The sequence below is a fragment of the Cygnus atratus genome, chromosome Z (genome assembly GCF_013377495.2).
Source record: "Cygnus atratus isolate AKBS03 ecotype Queensland, Australia chromosome Z, CAtr_DNAZoo_HiC_assembly, whole genome shotgun sequence".
Taxonomy (NCBI): Eukaryota; Metazoa; Chordata; class Aves; order Anseriformes; family Anatidae; genus Cygnus; species Cygnus atratus.
Window position 1 is genome coordinate 26268014 of NC_066396.1, and position 18055 is coordinate 26286068.

General features: G+C 36.3%; 1 protein-coding gene across 1 annotated transcript in view; it reads left to right on the top strand.

The window, feature by feature from the left end:
* The window catches only part of LOC118251415 (ankyrin repeat domain-containing protein 31), a 52881-nt gene extending 35091 nt beyond the window's left edge, over nt 1–17790 (top strand). The window contains exons 18-21 of the mRNA XM_050716397.1: nt 1693–1833; nt 2452–2548; nt 5927–5998; nt 16619–17790. Coding sequence (XP_050572354.1) covers nt 1693–1833; nt 2452–2548; nt 5927–5998; nt 16619–16764 — 456 coding nt within the window. The 3' untranslated portion in view covers nt 16765–17790. The remainder of the gene's footprint in view (nt 1–1692; nt 1834–2451; nt 2549–5926; nt 5999–16618) is intronic.
* Nucleotides 17791–18055: the final 265 nt, after the last annotated feature.

An 18055-nucleotide genomic window follows, 5' to 3' on the forward strand; every position in this document is an offset into this window, starting at 1 on the left:
TAAAATCAATGTCTTTTTAATATAAAAACGTGCCCCTGTGCTTCCAAATACAAAGCAGATTTGCAAGACAGCTGCCAGGGAACTGGCTTTGTATTGAGTAAATGATGGAATTATTGACTGAATTCCCAGTTGTGAGCTAGTTGATTTCCAGGGCAACATATTGACTAAAATATGAAAGGTACTTTTCAGCTAATCAGGTATAGTTAATGTAGAAAAGACCCTCATTTATGCACCTACAATCTGCTCAGGAATGCTTTTCTGCTGAGAGCAGCTGTTTGGTGTGTTACTGTGTTTAGTAACATAAGACAGTGTTAGGAAGTTACAGCTCTCTACACTGAGTTATGTCATAGATCTATACACATTCTTCATATTGTTGAAGGAAATGTAATATTTCTCCAAACCACAAGATGAGTAAATTCAAGGATGAAGAATTTGGTATGCTTACTGTCATCTCTGAAGACCGTTACCTATGATATCAGCCTGATACATGTGGATGTGAGGAATTATAGCCCTATATTGAAATGTTGATGTTGGGGGTTTAGAGAAGTCAGTGGTTTTTAGTAGAATGAAAATGGCGCTCATTTATGTCTTAGAAGACAGTGAGTATTGTAGAGATTGGAGTTAAGAAGCCAGTATCTGTTGCATTGCAAAGAAGTGATGATCAGTAAAGTTTCCTTCTTTGTAGTTACAGATATCTACCTGATAACAACATTTAGTGCTTAGTCCTTACTTAAGTTAACTTTGGGTAGGCAGGATGCAATTTTGAACACTGTGGACCCAGCCTATGAAACTGTAAACTGGATTCGGTGTTTGTCAGAATGTTTGGGTTAAACATCTTTGTTTAGATTCTTACAGACACAGAGCCAAGCCATTTATCATGGTAGAAGGCAGTTGAATCTGATGGATCATTCTCCTTTTGTGATTGTTTAACCTCATGCATGCTAAGCAACCTTACCAAGTTCTAACAGTCAACAATCAACAACCTACCAATCAACAACTATTTTTTGTTGTGTTAGCCTGAGACCAGTATAACAAAACCATAACTTACTGATCTGTAAACAACTGTAAGCCATGCTTCCAGAGGTGCATATAAGTTTTCAGAACTGGTCTACTTGTCAAAGAGACAGTAACAATAAATTCTTTTATACTTAATTTTGCATGAGGTAGGGCTGTCAGGTTTCTCCTTTTAATGTCTCTTGATGTAGATGAAGTTTTGTGCAAATATGTTGAATCTTTGAATTGTTGTTGGAATTCTACTGTGACATGTATTTATTCCACACATCTAAGAGACTGACTTTGAGTTACAGTTTTTTGGTGTGTGGGTTCCTAAATTCTCTTTTACAAATTAATTTATTCACAGCTCTGTTATGTCTAAGAGGAAATAAAATGCAAATACTGTTCTGACAAGCACTTGTTATTAAAAGGAATTTGATCTCAAACCTAGGGGGAGTTGTCCTCTGATAGTGTTATCTGTGTGGCGAAAACATCTTATTCTGTTGGAATAAATCCTTTTATCTTATGTATCACAGTTTATGATACATAGTGGCAGTGATTTTTTTTTTTTGAGAAAAAACAAGTTAGCTGCAACATTTCAGTTATATCATCCTTCATCATTTTCCCATATTTTAAGGATTTTAATTTAGATTTGTTGATTTATGAATTAAAAATTCCTCCTTGATTTTTATTTCTTAGGAATTTAGTCATAAAGCCACACTCTTAGAAAATGGCAAGATCAAAACAAGTGAAAACAAAATACTTAAGAACCCAGTTCAGTGGGTTAAAGACCTATTAGGAAGTGATATTTCTGTGACATGGAAGTACGTGTGGAACAAGGTAGGCCTGATTTTACTCTCTGAAATAATACTAATAAATAGAAATAACAAATTTCACAAATCTGTAATTTATAAGGTAAAATGCAATTAGAAAATATTTTCACCATTTAGGACCTCTAGTTCTTAGTTCTTAAAACAGAAGACAGTACAAGCCTAAATTTTAAAGTCTTCTTACTGTTAACGAATAAGCAGCAAACGGAGAGGTACATAACCCCAGAAAAAGAGCAGATGTACAATGATGAACTAGTTCAGAGACCGTGGAATGCCCACTCTGTAAGCTCTCAGTGCTTTTAAAGAGTAGTTTTAAAAATGATTAAGAGACTGACAGAAAAAGCTGAAAGGTAGTTAAGAGAACAAAAAGGAGCAATCTTATTGAAATGTCAGAGTGTCAGGGACAAATGCTGCAAAAATAGTGGCATGGTTTACAGGGCTTAGCAGATAAAGTATGTTTTGTCAGTCAGAATTCAAATGAGCAGAATTTCTGCTTGATATTGATAGACACAGTTTAGACTATTATATGCATAAACTCTATTATAAGAAAAGTGAAAATTTGTCACCTATCAGAAAAAAAAAAAAGTAATTAGAATGACCAGTTATTGATTTAGATTTGTTTGTACAGGTTACGTATCATGGGATGGAGTTGTCAAAACTTCTTGTTGAAGAAGTGCCTGTTTCTAATGACCTGGAATTACCATCACAACAAAGAGAGCCCTTGGGTACGTACCACAAAATCTAATATTCACTATGACTGAAAGCAGCAGAAAGTGATTTCTAAAGAGCTTAAATTCCAAATTCATCCATTGCTTTCTGATTTATTCTGTGCTACATGTGTACTGTAGATCTTGGGCTTGAAACATAGTGACAGAAATTACTAGTTATCTTTAAAGAAGTGCATGTTTATTTTCTTTCAGAATGTGTTTGTGTCGAGAGAATAATTATGATATGGCTGCTATATAAAAATATTTATGTAAAATTTTGTCTAAAATATTTAATATAGAAAGAAGGTGAAGATTTTAATAAGTGAATTTAATACTTTGTTTACTCTGTTGGAAACTCAGATACATGCATAACTTAATTGTATGTACATATTAAAGTCATATTAAATAATTTGTGTCAGTGGACATCCTGGTATGTTCAAGAAACATTAATAACTAGGGAGACATCTTATTTTCTAAAAATAATCAATCATAAGAAACAGAGTGCATTGATATGAGAAAATGACGTTGAATAATTTTTCTCAGAACTGCACAGTAGACTTAAGAACTTCGGCCTGATTTTGATAACGAATGTGCTTCCAGGGAAACCCAAATGTCTTTGACAGTCAATTGCACTTGGAATCCGAACAGCTTTTGGGCTCTTGAAATTGGGTCTGTTAATTTGACGAGTCAGTGCACCTCACGTGAACTGGGATACCAGGCTTGGCCTGTTCTTAAGATACTAAAAGTAAATTAAGATATATTCTTGTGAAATATCTAATCTGATATTCAAACTGTCATGTTCTACTGATAATTGGTTTAGGCTAAGAACACTGAGATGATGAGATTATATTGTCCTGCTTCAGTAAGTTAAGTTTTTACCAGGTGTAAGAGACTTAAAAAAAAATGGATTTAGTCTCTAACTTCTTATAGGCTTTCGAATATTTCACTAGTTCTTATAAATTTCTCCTTTCATGGAAGATTTATGATAAATATTATAACTTCTAAAACAGGGAAATCAGTTTCTTCAAAGAATAGTTACTTGACAAACATAAATCAGACTGGGGATCAGTAAATGTTTTTGTTTTTTGTTGTTTTTTTTTTCATGCCTTTCACACACAGCCCAGGGTGATCTAGGGTAATCTAGGAAAGAGTATTTAGAGAGGTTTTGTTCTCAGGTGTAATACAAGATCACATTAATGTTCAACCATTAGTCCTAGGTGGGAAATTGAGGAGGGAAAGCTGAAGTGTTCTTGCTTTCAGTTCCATTTCAGATACTATATAGCCAGATACGTACTAGGAAATTAAACAGGGTCTTAAAAATTTACAAAAGATGATTAACCTCTGTTGTTGTACTGTGAGAACGGTTGCAGGTGGTTTGAGAGAGAGCTTATTCCAAGGGCAGCTCCCAAGGAGCACTTTGCCTGCAGTCAGCCTGCTGGACAGCATAGGAAGGTTTGTTAATGTGGATGCAAGCTACTCACAAACACACTTCTATTCTCTAATATGTAACATAACAGTCTCATATGTTATATTATTTTTTTAATATATAGTCAAACACTACGTGTTTATAATAGAAGTGTATCCTGCCTATTTGAGGAATCACTCTTTTCTTTTTCTTTCTGTAATAATGAATTGTATTTACTTCAAGACATTCCAGAGCATTGCTAGAAGAGAATACTGGGCCTGATAATTTGACTGTTTTCAGAGCAGAATGCTATTATTTTAAGTAGTACCCTTACACTTCTTCCAGCTTGCCATATCTTAGCTCAATGTTCTGGTCACTGAGCTATTATATGAAGATGATGGGATAGTGGGAAGAAAATGATCTGGCAGTGGCTATATCTAGCCATCTTTTAACAGCAAGAAACAGCTACTACTGAATTTTGCATACAGACCAATGTAGGAAGCATGTCCTAAGAACCTTTAACAAATTAAGGCTCTTAGGCAAGACAGGTGAAGGAGTTCCTGTTCTGTAGCTGCTGATAGCATAAGAAAAGTCCTAGTTTTTCAGCTTTTTGAGATGAAGGTGCTTCCAGGATTGTACAGTAGCAGAATTTTAGGCCCTTGAGGAAGGTTAATGGAAATTACTTGAAGATCCCATGAAGCAAAGGAATCCCAGACTAAGGCAAAAATTTTTAACAGTATTTAACAAATTTTACAAATTGCAATTTGGGAATGAATTATCTTAATCCCAACTAAATTGTAGTTTAGACACCCATGCCTCTTCTTTGAGCCTTTAGTATCTTGTAGGATCACACTAGCAGAAAGCAGGAATTACTGTATTCAAGTCTGAGTGAGAAGTAAACATTGAGAAGATATACAATAATTCTAGACTGTCTGTATTTGGGGAAGCAGAATAAACTATGATTATATGGTTTGGAATTTATTCCTGTGTGCTTTCTGATAAATGCTGTAAAGACATAATGTTTACGAAAAAATGGCCAGGAATAAGCAAGGATTCAGAAGCAGATGTCAGCTGAAGAGCAGATGTCAGTTGCAGAGCAGATGTTCATTTCAGAAATTTTACATTTAAGTGGCTTAAAATAAAAGCATAACCAGTTTTAACAGTAAGTGTAATACATACATACATTTTCCAGGTTGCTATTTTGGGAAGGTAGTCTTTGGAAAACAGCGTGACTAGTGGAGTTCTTGGGCCGTGGCAATCCCTGACTGCCTTTAATAGCCATTGGACACCTGTAAATATTAGAATGACTCCCTACCTTTAGTTCATGAAAGATGCAAAAACTATGAGTAATAAAGGGTGTTTTCAAGGGAACTGGGGTGATTTCTTAATGGCTGATCCATGGAAACTGTTTCAGAAGGTTGATGTTAGTGTTACTTCAGGTACTGAGCATGAAATGAGTGGCTGAGATCAGGAAGACTGCATGAAAGCAAGTAAGAGTAGTTTTGTTGTGATCATACGTGATACCATATGTTTCTGCTTTCCTTGAGACATGCAGTGAAACTCATGCATATTTAGTAGGCTACGTTTCAATCTAAATTTGTATGACATCTAAAGTAATTTTGCCAAGGAAAAAAGTGAATGCCCTAGTCATCCTCTAGCAGCTACAGCTCAGATGTAAAGGAGCAGAAAACCAAAACCTCCTTACATATTAGAGAATGTCAAGCTGAGTGGAAATTTCAGGATTTGCCTTCAAGAAAGGTAAAAAGCATAACTACTCTGTGTGTTAAAGCATTAAACGACCAGCACTAGATAATACTGGTATAAATAAATAGAATAAAGTTGTCTTCATCTTTTTGCACTCTCAGGAAAGAATTTTATCACAAGGGACCCCAGCGACCACACCCAGCACTACCTGAGTCCCCGCACTGACTCTGTTGTTCTGCCTGTTGGGAGCTTTGACCTGAGCAACATGCATCCAAGAACTCAGACAGAAACAGCAAAAACATTGCTATGCACTGAAAGAGAAGCAGCTGAAAGTCTCCCAATTACCAGAGAATTAAGGAGTAAGTTTTTTTTGTTTGTTTGTTTATTTTTTTAACTGGTTAAAAAAAACAAATGGTGGGGGCAGGGGATATAAAACAGTTACACAAGGAAAGAAGAAAGCAGGTTGAAAGGAATTGATTTGTTTGGGGGAGGGAAAGAGTGCTGGGGAAAAATGATGACTCTGCTGATGGGTTAGATTGATCTAAAAGAGGTAATAATGAAGTTTTTGAGAGCTCCGTATGTTCTACTCTCCTGCATCCAAATTAGAAACATTTTGTTATTTTGATGTAGTTAATGAAATAACTCTACGTCATTTGAAGTATTTAGTTGCTTGTCTCCACAGAGTAAGAGCAAAGACAAATGCTTTCGGGAAGAGAAATATGATATAACAGCACTGTGGAATAATATAATTAGTGTAGTCTAATTTAGAGAGAAGAGAGGAAATGTTACTGAGGATGCTGAGATCTGTGTGGAGTTCACTGAGCTTTTAAATGTGTATTTTCAGTATTACATCCTGATTGCACATTAAACCCTATCCGTAGTATTTGCACAATTTCAATGGTGGTTACTGCACTTTGAGCTAGCATTTTTGCCTCTACTGCTGTTGATTACACCACAGAGGGATGACCACCACCAACCCTGATCAACAGCAGTGCAGAGTCAGAGTGGTCAGCTCAAACCCTCCCCATGGCCAATGTCACTGTGCACTGAAGTGGGTAACAGTGCTGAGTCAGTTCCTGCTGTGGCAAACAGGAACGAGGATATCTATCAGAGGTGACAAGTGTCTACATCTGTGTAAACGACTGTAAACCGAAAGAGTGTCCACACAGTAAAGCAATTCCTTACACTTCTGCAGGACTATAGATAGGCCCTTCAGCTGCAGTACAAAAGATGAAGTGAACGCTGGAGTTGAGAATCTTCTGCAGAAAATGCTTTGTTAGCCTAGTTCTGTGTGTGTTTGTGTGTGTGTGTTATAGAAGAAATTATAGTGAGTGTCTTAACTGCCAGGGCAGAATATTTGGAGGGAGGTGGTTTTTAAAATCACAAGAAATAGATTATATAAAACATTGTGTTAACATTTGTGTTTCAAACAAACAAACAAACAGGCTGAACTCCCTTTAATATGAATTGAAAAGTTACATGTTATGGCTCACGGGAGTTGTGTTTCTCTGCTGAGCAAATGATTAGCCAGCTGTGGTCATTTTTTCTCAAGGTACTAGTTGTTGCTCTGCTTACCAACATAACTGTCTGGTAGCATGTGTGGGCCTCATCACCCTATTATCTGTGTGCTCAATCCTGTCTGGAAACTTACAGCAAGAGGGTAGGTTAATTTTGTAGACAAAGGTTCATTTTGTAGACAACAATCCCCACTCTAAGAGACGTGGGGATTATGCAAAAATAAAAATGTATAATAAAATAAAAATTAGTAACTTGGAAATTCACAGAAACATTGTTCCATGTATAGATTTTTTTAATTATTTGCTGCAATTACTCTTTTAAGTGAAGGAAGGAACTGCTTATTGTGCAGTATAATCTTTAAAAAAAATGTAACAAACAACCCTTTTTCCACTTTTTGAGCTTACAGAACCCAAACCTTTTGTATCCACTTCTGAGGAGAACCTTTTCAGATTTCAAGTCTGACCAAAAATATTTTTGAATATAAATTATCAAAATCAAACTCTTAGTTAGGAATAAAAATTCTTTAAAAACAGATGTCTCAGTGTATTTTATTGAATATCTTAAATGAAGCTTTGGGAGTGCCATGAGAACCCATATAGCTCAAAGATGGATTTGCTGTATTGTTTGCCCTTTACGTTTGTTTCCTAAGAAACACTCAGATGCACAATGCCATTGCTTCTTTACTTCATGCTAAATAAATTCTGAATGTAAAGCTCAGCCATTTTAAATTGACTTTTAACTAGTTTTCTTTTGCAGCTTCGCTAGTCCTGGAAAAATGATAGAAGTGTAATTAATTTCAGTTTTCTTGCTAGTCAGTCTTATCTTCTTGTCCTTATGTAGTAGAGAGTTGTGAGGCTGAAACTGCTGATGTGGCAGGAGAATATTTAAATCCAAGTACTTCAGCATCATGAAACAAAACTATGAAGTATTTCTATACCTCATAGATAGGTGTAACGTTAGGGTACTAGTAAACATTGCATATACATATTTGCAAGAATCTTCCATTAGACTTTAAATCGTGAACTCTTCAGAAGAGGGATCTCTTTGCTTCATTGAACTTGTTGAAATATTACTTAGGTATTAGTCCAAAACCCAAATCTGGCCCAGTGTAGTTTATATTTCCTTGCCTTTAAGTAACTGTAATGTAAAGAAATGTAACCCACACCTGAAAGCTTGTAATACTTTTGGTGCTGCATAGAGTTCTAGTTCAGAGCTCCAGATTCTGCAAGGCTTAGAAAATAAAGTCAGAAACTACTTTCACTGACAAACTCTACAATTATTATCTTCACGTATTTGGAGAATAGCTGAAAAAGATCTTGAACACTTAGTGATTCCAAAATCAGTATGTGAATCAAGAACCCCAAGGTTAATTCTTCTTTCTTTCTTTTTTTTTTTTTTTTTTTTTTTTGGGGGGGGGATGGGGTGAGATGAAGAGGTGGGGAGGACACACAAAATATCATGACTCAAAGGAGCTTGATTCTGTATATCTGAATTTTTGTGGTTGGGAATTATTGAAGTAGTGGCCCATCGTCACTATCAATAATGGCAATAATTATATGGAAGAGGAGAAGTACATGGAAGTGTAAAAAAAAAAAAATCCACAGCATCTTATAAATGTGCTTCCTGCATTTAATAAATGTGTCTTCCTTGTTACCTGTAGCTGAATATTCATTAACCACACAATGTCCTTATTTATGTGACTGTAAAAGACAGGGACATGCACTATATATTATTTATATTTTCTGCTACTTTATATTTTGTACTTTGGAAGCAGAGTGAGATCGTAGACAAATACTTCTATCCAGAATATTTTCCCATCTCAGTTATTTGATGGTGCAGCTATTATTTGAATTCTGGCTTCAAAAATTTATTTTTGATGGTGTTTGAATGCATGCTGTGTTCTCTTCTTTATGGCTTACAGACAAAATATTTGAAAATATTTTCCAACACTTCCAACACTTTTAAGTTCCAGACATTTGCTTTAGGTAGTGACATACTTTATGAAGAAGCAAATAGTTCTGTCAGCAGAATTTACAAAGCTGTATTTTCCAGCAACTTTGCATGTCATAACTGAAGTGTAGGCTTACTCCATCTGCACACTCTGCCTTTCCAAAATCCTCTACCTGCTCTTACTTGACCATCAGCAAGGTAAAAGGCAGAATGTTGTGTGACTGACTGGGAGAAGAGCTGAGTGGCTAGCAAGAACTAAACAAAATTCACTTTTGAGACAGCCAGAAAGGAAAAACAAGGAAAGGTTCTCAAGGACTACATGTTGTGGAAACCAATTCTAAGAACTTAATTTCTGTGATTTCTTACCTGTTTTTTTTTTTTTTAATTAATTAATTAATTTATTTCTGAAACTGGAACATTACTTCAAAAGTAACTAGGTGACAGCGAGAGTGATCTCACTAATAGACTAATACTCACTAATAGACTAACTACATAAACTAATGTAGGTCAGATGGGACCCCTGGAGGTCTCCAGCCCTGCCTCCTGCTCAAAGCAGGGCTAACTTCCAAGTTAGATAAAGTTGCTCCAGGCTTTGCCCAGTCAATTTCTGAATATCTTCAAGGATGGATGTTCCACAACATCTCAGTACAAGCTGTTCCAGTTCCTGACCACGCTGGTGAATTTCTTTTCCGTATATCTAGTTGGAATCTTACATGTTACAATTACTGACAGTTGCTTCTTTTCCCTGTGCATAAGAGATTCATTTTCTTAAGAAGTCTGGCGAAAAGTAAGTAAACTGACTCCTAAATGCTTTAAACAGTGTCTCTCTGGCCTTTTTACTTTGTGAAAAAAAAAAAATAGAAAAGGTGTAAAGGAAATACTTTGATAACTGACCTTTCAGTAGCACATAGCTGCTTTTCATCTGCTTTGGTGGTCCTGTGGAGACTGCGAGAAGACTAAGACAAACGGAACTGTTGTAGATAATGTTCCAAATACACATCTATCTTTTTTCTACCTTACTCAAGAAAGCGATAAATGAAAAGCAATGTGATTAACAGCAAGCCTCAAGAGGAAATGTTTTCAGCTGCTGTGTTGCTTGAAACAGCGAAAAGACAGACTTTTTTTTTTTTTTTGTCAAATTAAGGCAGTTAATAGACAACCTCATAATCTTACCTTGATGAGCATTCAGATAATATTGCACTTTTTTTTTTTTTTTTTTCAGGACCAACTTTTCACAAAGTTGGAACAAATCTTCTAAGGAAAACAGTTCAGTGTTTAAATCACCACACAATAACAGCTAGGGAGAAGCCTCTAGAAGTTGTTCTGAGACTCCACATAAAATCTACTGAATGAATCACAGCTCTTGTAGATTTTGCCAGTGCACAAAAAGCATGAACTATTGGTTTTTCTATCAAATAATTGTTCTGACCTGAGCTGAACTGATTTATACGTTGTCTTCTGTTTCTTACCATCTACATTTCAGTGTGCTGTAAATTGTGAGAATTTTAAAGTGTTACTTTCTGATTACTCAGGGTTGTTTCTGGAGCTGGTTCTTACTAACTTGGCACATTAAACTCAGGTTTTCTAAAATGCTTAGATATAATTTTAGAGAACTCTGTATTTGCCTTCCAAATGAGTACACAAGTGAATTGTTGTCTAAGCAGGTATAAAATTATAACTCAAAATAGTAAGTGTAAAAAGAGAGAAACCTGTGGTGGGAACCTGCAGCCTGCTAGTCAGACCGAGAAATAGTCTCCTATTAATCCTTTTACAGCAATCTTACTGCCTTTTAATAAATGATATCAGTAAATGCATTTGTTGTTATTGGAGAACTTAGTAATTTGATATTTAAGTAGAATGATTGACTTAATCCAGAAATGGAAAGGTCATCTGGACAGCTATGTAAAAATATTTGGGTTAGAAAAAAAAGGAATCAGGCATAATGTTTTATATTTAAAATACTTTTTCTTTTTTTTTTTAAATAAATTCAGTCTTGAATATAGATTCTTTTATGGGAGTCTGTATACATTTCAAGATTGATATTTGTGTGTTTGTCAATAATGCCTCTCAACTTTTTGGGAAAAATAAAATTACAGCTACACTGAAGACAGTAAGATCTGCTGAGACTTAAATTATTCTCTCTTTTCCCTGATAGCGTATTGTAACATTTTATTTCTATATCGTAACATTCTCTTTCTGTAAGGAATTTGACTTTTGTGTTCCCAGACTCGTAAATAAAAAACTTAAAATACTTTAATACAACAACACAATGACCCTGAAGAGTAGCAATTCAGAGTGTATGATATCGTATAAAGTAGTCATTACTGGCTAACATGCATATACCCAATGTATCTAGCAGATGAGAAAAAAATGTTACTGTATAAGATTATGATGTGGGCACAGGTTTTAATGGGGAATAATATACTGTATTTATATCACCTATATAGTCACTGCTTGCAGAAAAGCTATAAAGTATTATTAATATTATACTTTTTTTTTTCCCAGATATTTAAAAATAGATTTGCTAGTAACTGTATCTCTCCACAAAGTGTAACATCTCCTTGACTGTGTTGTGGGAACAATACTTCCTGCTACAAGAAATATAAAAATAATTAAAGAAATTTCAGTGTAAACCTTGAAACTGATGCTTTAGAATAAAAGGCGTGAATTCCTGCTCTTTAATCATGCCTGCAAGTCCTTTTTCCATACAGAAGCAGAGTGTAACAAGAAAGGTCACTGTTATGAAATGAATTCAGAGAAGAATGATTCTAGATACCTAATCATTTTTTCTGCTTTATGACATTGCTTTTGTCAATCTTACTGGAGGACAAAAAGACAGGATGAAGTCCTGAGAAATGCTATTCTTTGAGTAGAAGAAGAAACATTGCTTTCTCAAATCTACCATTTTATCTAGCATCCAGAGAATAGAATAATGATCTGTGAAAAGCATGAATTAAATTCCAAATTATTGCCATGTGAATTCTATTTATAGGCAAATGATGAACTGAACCTACAGGTGATCTGTGGTGAGTAGCTGTCTGATTTGTGAATGAAAGAAGCGTAGGCTGGGAGACTATCAGAAGGTGCTCTAAGTCCTCCTGATACAATCTTAGCTGTGTGCTGAACTGCAACCGGTCATTATAATCCATTGGTTAGCTTCCAAATGGAAATGATTCATTTATTTATTTATTTCACAAGATGTTACAAATAACCTTCAAATTTTTTGAAATGGTACCTACCAGTATAGAAAATACAGCAAATGTACTTGATAAATTAATTTTTGGAGAAAAAAGTGCTTTCAAAATCAGGATGGAGGTGGATGCAGAGTGTCACAAAGCAAGCAGCCAAAATCCGTGCTGGCCTGTATCTTTTAGGGAATACCTTACCTTCGGGTATCTGAATAGGATGTCATGTCTGATTTTTAGACAAAGATCGCTAATCTATTTGTAAAGGCAGAGACCTTGGACTACAGGATACAGAGAACAAAAATCTGTCAGAATGAAGATCTACATCACATGAAGTGAGTCAAGAACTGTGGGGAGACCTGGAAAGAAAAGGCATTTTGAGGGGAAAAAAAAACAGCAACAATAAGACAAACAAAAACAGTTACCATGGAAGCATCTTATTTTGTCAGAGAAAGATCCAGTTTTACAATGATGAACTGCCCACAATCATCTCATTTTCCAAGATGCCAATTAATGTCTTAATTAGATGAAATAAGTCATTTGCAACATTACCACTAGCATGGGCAGTACTCATGTGCCTCAATTCAGTAGCAGCCTTTTAAGAGTCACAGGATCTAAATGTTGTTTATGTGAAGTGCTGGCTGTCATTTCTGGGTATGAAGGGCCAATGCATGATGGGATTCCTGGCTTATGGCTGGTGTTCTCTATTTGGGTTCCTGAAAGGAGCACGGAAGAAACCCAAGAAACCTGAAATCTAAGGCTGTATTTATTTTTTTTTGTTGTTCTAAGTCTTCACTGCCGAATCGTAGATCAACTGCTGACATCTTTCAGTGTGTTGTCCGTAGAGTTTCTCTTTGCTGATGCATCTGTAGCCCACAGCTAGACTTACTGCACCTACCAATATCTACTTGAGCTAGATGAGTAGCATCTCCTGTGACTTTGCTACAGATATCACAAATCAGTTAGGCTTCCTCTCAGATGTAGTAATAACCTTCACCTGTGTTACAGAAGTATGGACACTAGATTGACTGCTGCCTGTATATTGACTCAAATATGCTGGTGGTTATAATGTAAGAGCATTTAAATAACTTTTACGGATAATTTACATCAGCAAAATATTTACAAAATGCTTAATGGTATCTCTGGATGGTTTCAGCAATTTGTAATTGGAAAAAATACTGGTAGGATAGCCATTTAAAAATAAATTTAAAAAAAATAATAAAAAGATCTTTCAGGGGATATTTAGTGATCAGAAAATGGAGACTGCACAGAAGTAGCAATCATTGGTGACTAAGCTTTATGCAACTGGAGATTCTGGTCTGACATTTATATTTTTGTGCCATTAATGGGTATTATATAGCACTTAAATAGAATTTTCAGGTTCTTATCTACCACAGAAGCAAGGTCTTGCAAAGTTGTAACAAAATGAAAACAGAAGTTGAAAAACATTTAGAAAGGTTTCAAAAATGTAAGGCTGAAAGAGATACCAATGCACACAGAGAAGTTCTTGGCAGGAGGGATGGAAAAAGTATCAAGGGAACATGTTTTCTCCAGGTTTACAGAAAAAAAAAAAAAAAAAGGAAAAGAAAAAAAAAAGTTAATTCTGATATTGATAATGATTGACACTTTGTCTTCTAGTTTATGAAGGTGGAAGAAAACTGAGAGCACTTGACAAGACAGCAAAGGTGGTAAAGCAGAGAAAGACCCTGGCTATGTGCATACTACCTGCCTAAGCTTTTTTCTGAACCTGAGGCACACATTTGAGTTTTGGATAGTAGCATGGGAGCAGTTCTGCACTGCTAAAAGCCTGTAAGCTGCCAGTAAGGGGATGAGAGTTAACAGATGGCAAAAGTGAGAAAGGAAACTTCAAAGTGGGTATTAAAATGTTAAACATAATAGTAAGCAAAGAGAGAAAAGGGAAGAAGAGCTGAGAAAGAAAAAGGGAAATGAGAAGGAAGTTAGTTGCTTATTTCAGAATATGGAGTAAGAAACATAGGGACTAAATGTTAAAAAACTCATTGATACCTGCTAAGGAAAAAGAGATTGTGTGTGGATGTAGAAACTCTTTTACCCAACACTGCTGTTCAGAACCAAGGGGGAGGCTTTGGAGTGGATAAATCGTAGTGCTTTTACTAACCATTACCTAAAATTACTAAAAATTAGAGGTTAGAATGAAAAGGATTTTTTTTTGTTTGCTTCTGTTTTTGTTTGTTTGTTTGTTTTTGTTTTTGTTTTTAAATTATACACTCAGGTAAATTTGCATTTATAATAGAATGCTGGTGTTTACTTTACAAAATCTTTATCCAATTGGTAAAACATTAATTTGACCTAAAGGAATCAGCAAAGAAAGCCATCAGCTGCCGGTGAATCAACGAACAAAACCAATAGATTTATCTGGTCATAACTTTATTACACTTCCAAATTTGATTTTGGATTTTTTTTTAAGTTAGAGTATTGCAGTGAGAGTGCCGAAAAGATCATTTCTGAAAGTGAAAAATGAATGTCTTTTCTCCAATTATGATATGAAAAAATGTTGTTCATATAACTTCAGACTTTGCCAAGAAGTTTCCCTGTGCTTACCTGCAATATGTGGGCATTTCAGGATGAAAAAGCTTTTTCAACAGATTGAAACAGGCTGAAGTCATGTCTGTCGTGTTACTCTAGACCCAGTATTAATGATAACCTTTCAGCTCAGTTTCTGCCAGTTTATTTTATCAAAATATTCCCAGGCTTGCTTTTAAGATTTTGTTTTTTTCCTGAAGGCATTGTCCTCAGAACTGTTTTGTAACTTCCCATTCAAGCATTTCTCCTTACACTCTTTGAAAGTTAATTCCAGTTGAGTGTGTAAGGGACCTCTGGTATGACTGACTACTCCTTCATAAGAGATATAAGCTTTGTGTGAGGAGCATTGTAATGTTACCTCTCGGATGGGGCATGCATTCAGCCTGCCTGTCTTTGTTTGCCATAGTTCAAGATACTTCAATATACACTAGCCATCGGATTATAGCTCCATCATGCTTTTTTTTTTTTTTTTTTTTTTTTCCATTATGTATTGTGTTATGCCAGGGACATACTGAAGACACATTGAGGGTGTAAAATATGGAATGATATCGTATTCTTGCTGAAGTCAGAAGTTCTGCTGTGTGGAACAACACACACCCTCACATGCAAGATTGTGTATTTGCAATTCTGAACTCAGACCTCTCACTTTTATTAGTAATTTGCTGCTTCTCTGCTCTGGGTGATGTGTTATCAAGGAATGGCAGGCAACTCGTCAGTGAGCATGAGACACAGTTAAAAGGTCTGACACCTACAAGATACGCAGATTTTTCACCACTAGGACCTACCAGTGTGGTCAGTGCAGTGAATCTCTCATGCATGTTGGAATTGGCGTAGGTGACACAGAAAACTTTGGTAACAGAGGAAGACAAACTCCTGGCAGGGCACATCAGAAAGGAGTGCAAGCTAAATGACCACCTGCTGTACCTTGAGACGTTTTCTCTGTATTTCAACAAGTATTTCTTTTGGCTGGCCTAATCCTCTTGAAATGCCTGTCCTCTCAAGATACTGAATGCTGTCAGAACACTTTTTTTTTTAAACAGAGGCCATCACCACTTTTCATGACAATCCTTCCCTGCTAGCATCTGCTACATGTGGCAGTTTCCGTGTTGGGCTGGTTGTGGCAGCTCTAGCACTGTGTGCACCCATACTGAATGGAGAAAGTGTGGATGAAAGATGAACAAATCCCAGTAACTCTGAAAACAGCAGTCTCAAGTGCCTGTTGGATTCTGTACTCCTATGGGGAAAAAAAAAAAAAAAAAAAAAAGAAAGGTCTTATTTGTTGCTGGATCTTAACTCTGCCATTTTGTTACTGATTTTAACAGTAAAAACTACAAGTTCAGGTGCCCTGGCAGTGACACAAATGCCTTAAATTCATGCATTGCAGTAGTTGCGTCAGTCCAGCAGGTATTTAAATATTGCAAATACCCATTGTTCAATGCTGTAATTTTTTGTATAAACGTGTACAGCGTCATTTTTGTACAGTCCATTCAGGATTATAGGAAGGACGTGGTGAGAGGGATCCTCACCCTGAGCACCGAAACACATAGCACTGCCTTGTCTCACTGAAGTCTGGGTGCAAGTATTGTGGTAGCACCATGGGTGAGATATCTGGGGTCTTGGGCTACAAGCATCCTAGTGCACAGGGATCTGTGATGCCTGTGTGGTTCTAACAAGCTACTAACACCTGTCTGATTAATAGTGCCAGTGGTTGCTTTCTCTTGCTTCAGCATGCACTGTGTAATCATTTGCATTCGTTTTCAACAGGTTCTTCTGTCCAGTTCAACTCAGTAGAAAGTCTGACACAAGCTGTCAATGAGACATTAGTTCTACGTACAGAGGAGTTTCTACCATGGTCTGTAATGGAAAAGCACTGGAATTTCTACATGGAATGTGAAGATTTTGGATTCTGAAGACTTCTTGAGTACTAACATATTTTTTTCATCATCATCTAGAAGTAAACATTTGAACTTCTAGAACCAAGTGCTTTGTTACCATCATTCTGATAAATCATTTGCCCAGCACTTGGAATGGACTGAAAGATTGTTTGAGTAAATGAGAAACTGAATAGTACTTTGTAGCAGGTGAAAGTAACTGTCAATATTGAATTTTATGCTTTAACATCATTAAATGGGAAAGTAGACAAGGGCCTGTTATATGCTGGTGCACAATGAAATATATTCTGTGTTGGTAAGTTTGTATGATACTCCACCGATTTCTGTGCCTTCCTACCTGCCCGTGCTTGACAGTACCAGGCAGGTACCAACACCAATGCTCACTTTTTACACCTAAACATTGATCCAGTCTTCCAAAGCACATGCTGTCAGAAGTGGCTGCAAGTGCTTGTGCAATAACGTGAGCTGTTAGGCAGAAATCAAGACGGGCAGCTTTGAAAATAACCAGCAACTTTGCTTTACTGGGCATGGTTATATACAAACATTTGAGAACGGGATGTATGTTGGGAGAGGTTAGAAAAGGCCTCTTAATCTTTCAAAGTGCTCAGGGAAATTCCATTGGTGTTTCAACCAAATCTATCTGATAGTCAAAAAATGCACCAGCGTCTGGCAGGAAATACACCGAGCCCATTCCTGGTAAATGAATTTTTCAGCATAATAACATCCTAGATTCCCACCCTGATCTGTGGAGGCTTTCTGTTTGTTTTTATTTTACAATGTGTGAATCTGCCTCGGTAGTGTATTTATAACACGTTTGAGTTATCTGCATTCAAGTGACGTTCTTGCTCTTTCATTCCCGGGATTGTAAGGACAGTTGAAATAATAACACCTACTACTCCTAACTCCAGTGAATGGGGTGAGAAATACCTCCTGTCAATACCTAACATCCTCAGTTCTCTATCTGGAGTGAGAAGAGCTGTTCTGCAGGGATTTGATTAGTGTCTTTAGTGGGAGAAGGTTTAGGGAAGAGAGAGAGGGGTCTGATGGGCAGAGTTAGTACTCTGCCCTGGGATGCATGAGCAATCATTGCCTGATGGGCTGTAAAGATTGAAAAAAAAAAAAAAAAAAAAAAAAAGCAAGCTGCCTCGAAGCCAAAAAAAAAAAGTTAAAGGCTACTGAGTGACAAGTATTTAGTAAAGGTCAGTTTCCACGCAAAAAGAAAATGGAACATTCTCACAGCTGCTGCAGCAAAACAAACCTGAAGGCATATTGGTTTAAAGGAACTGTTCATTCGGATGCTGCTGCTTGG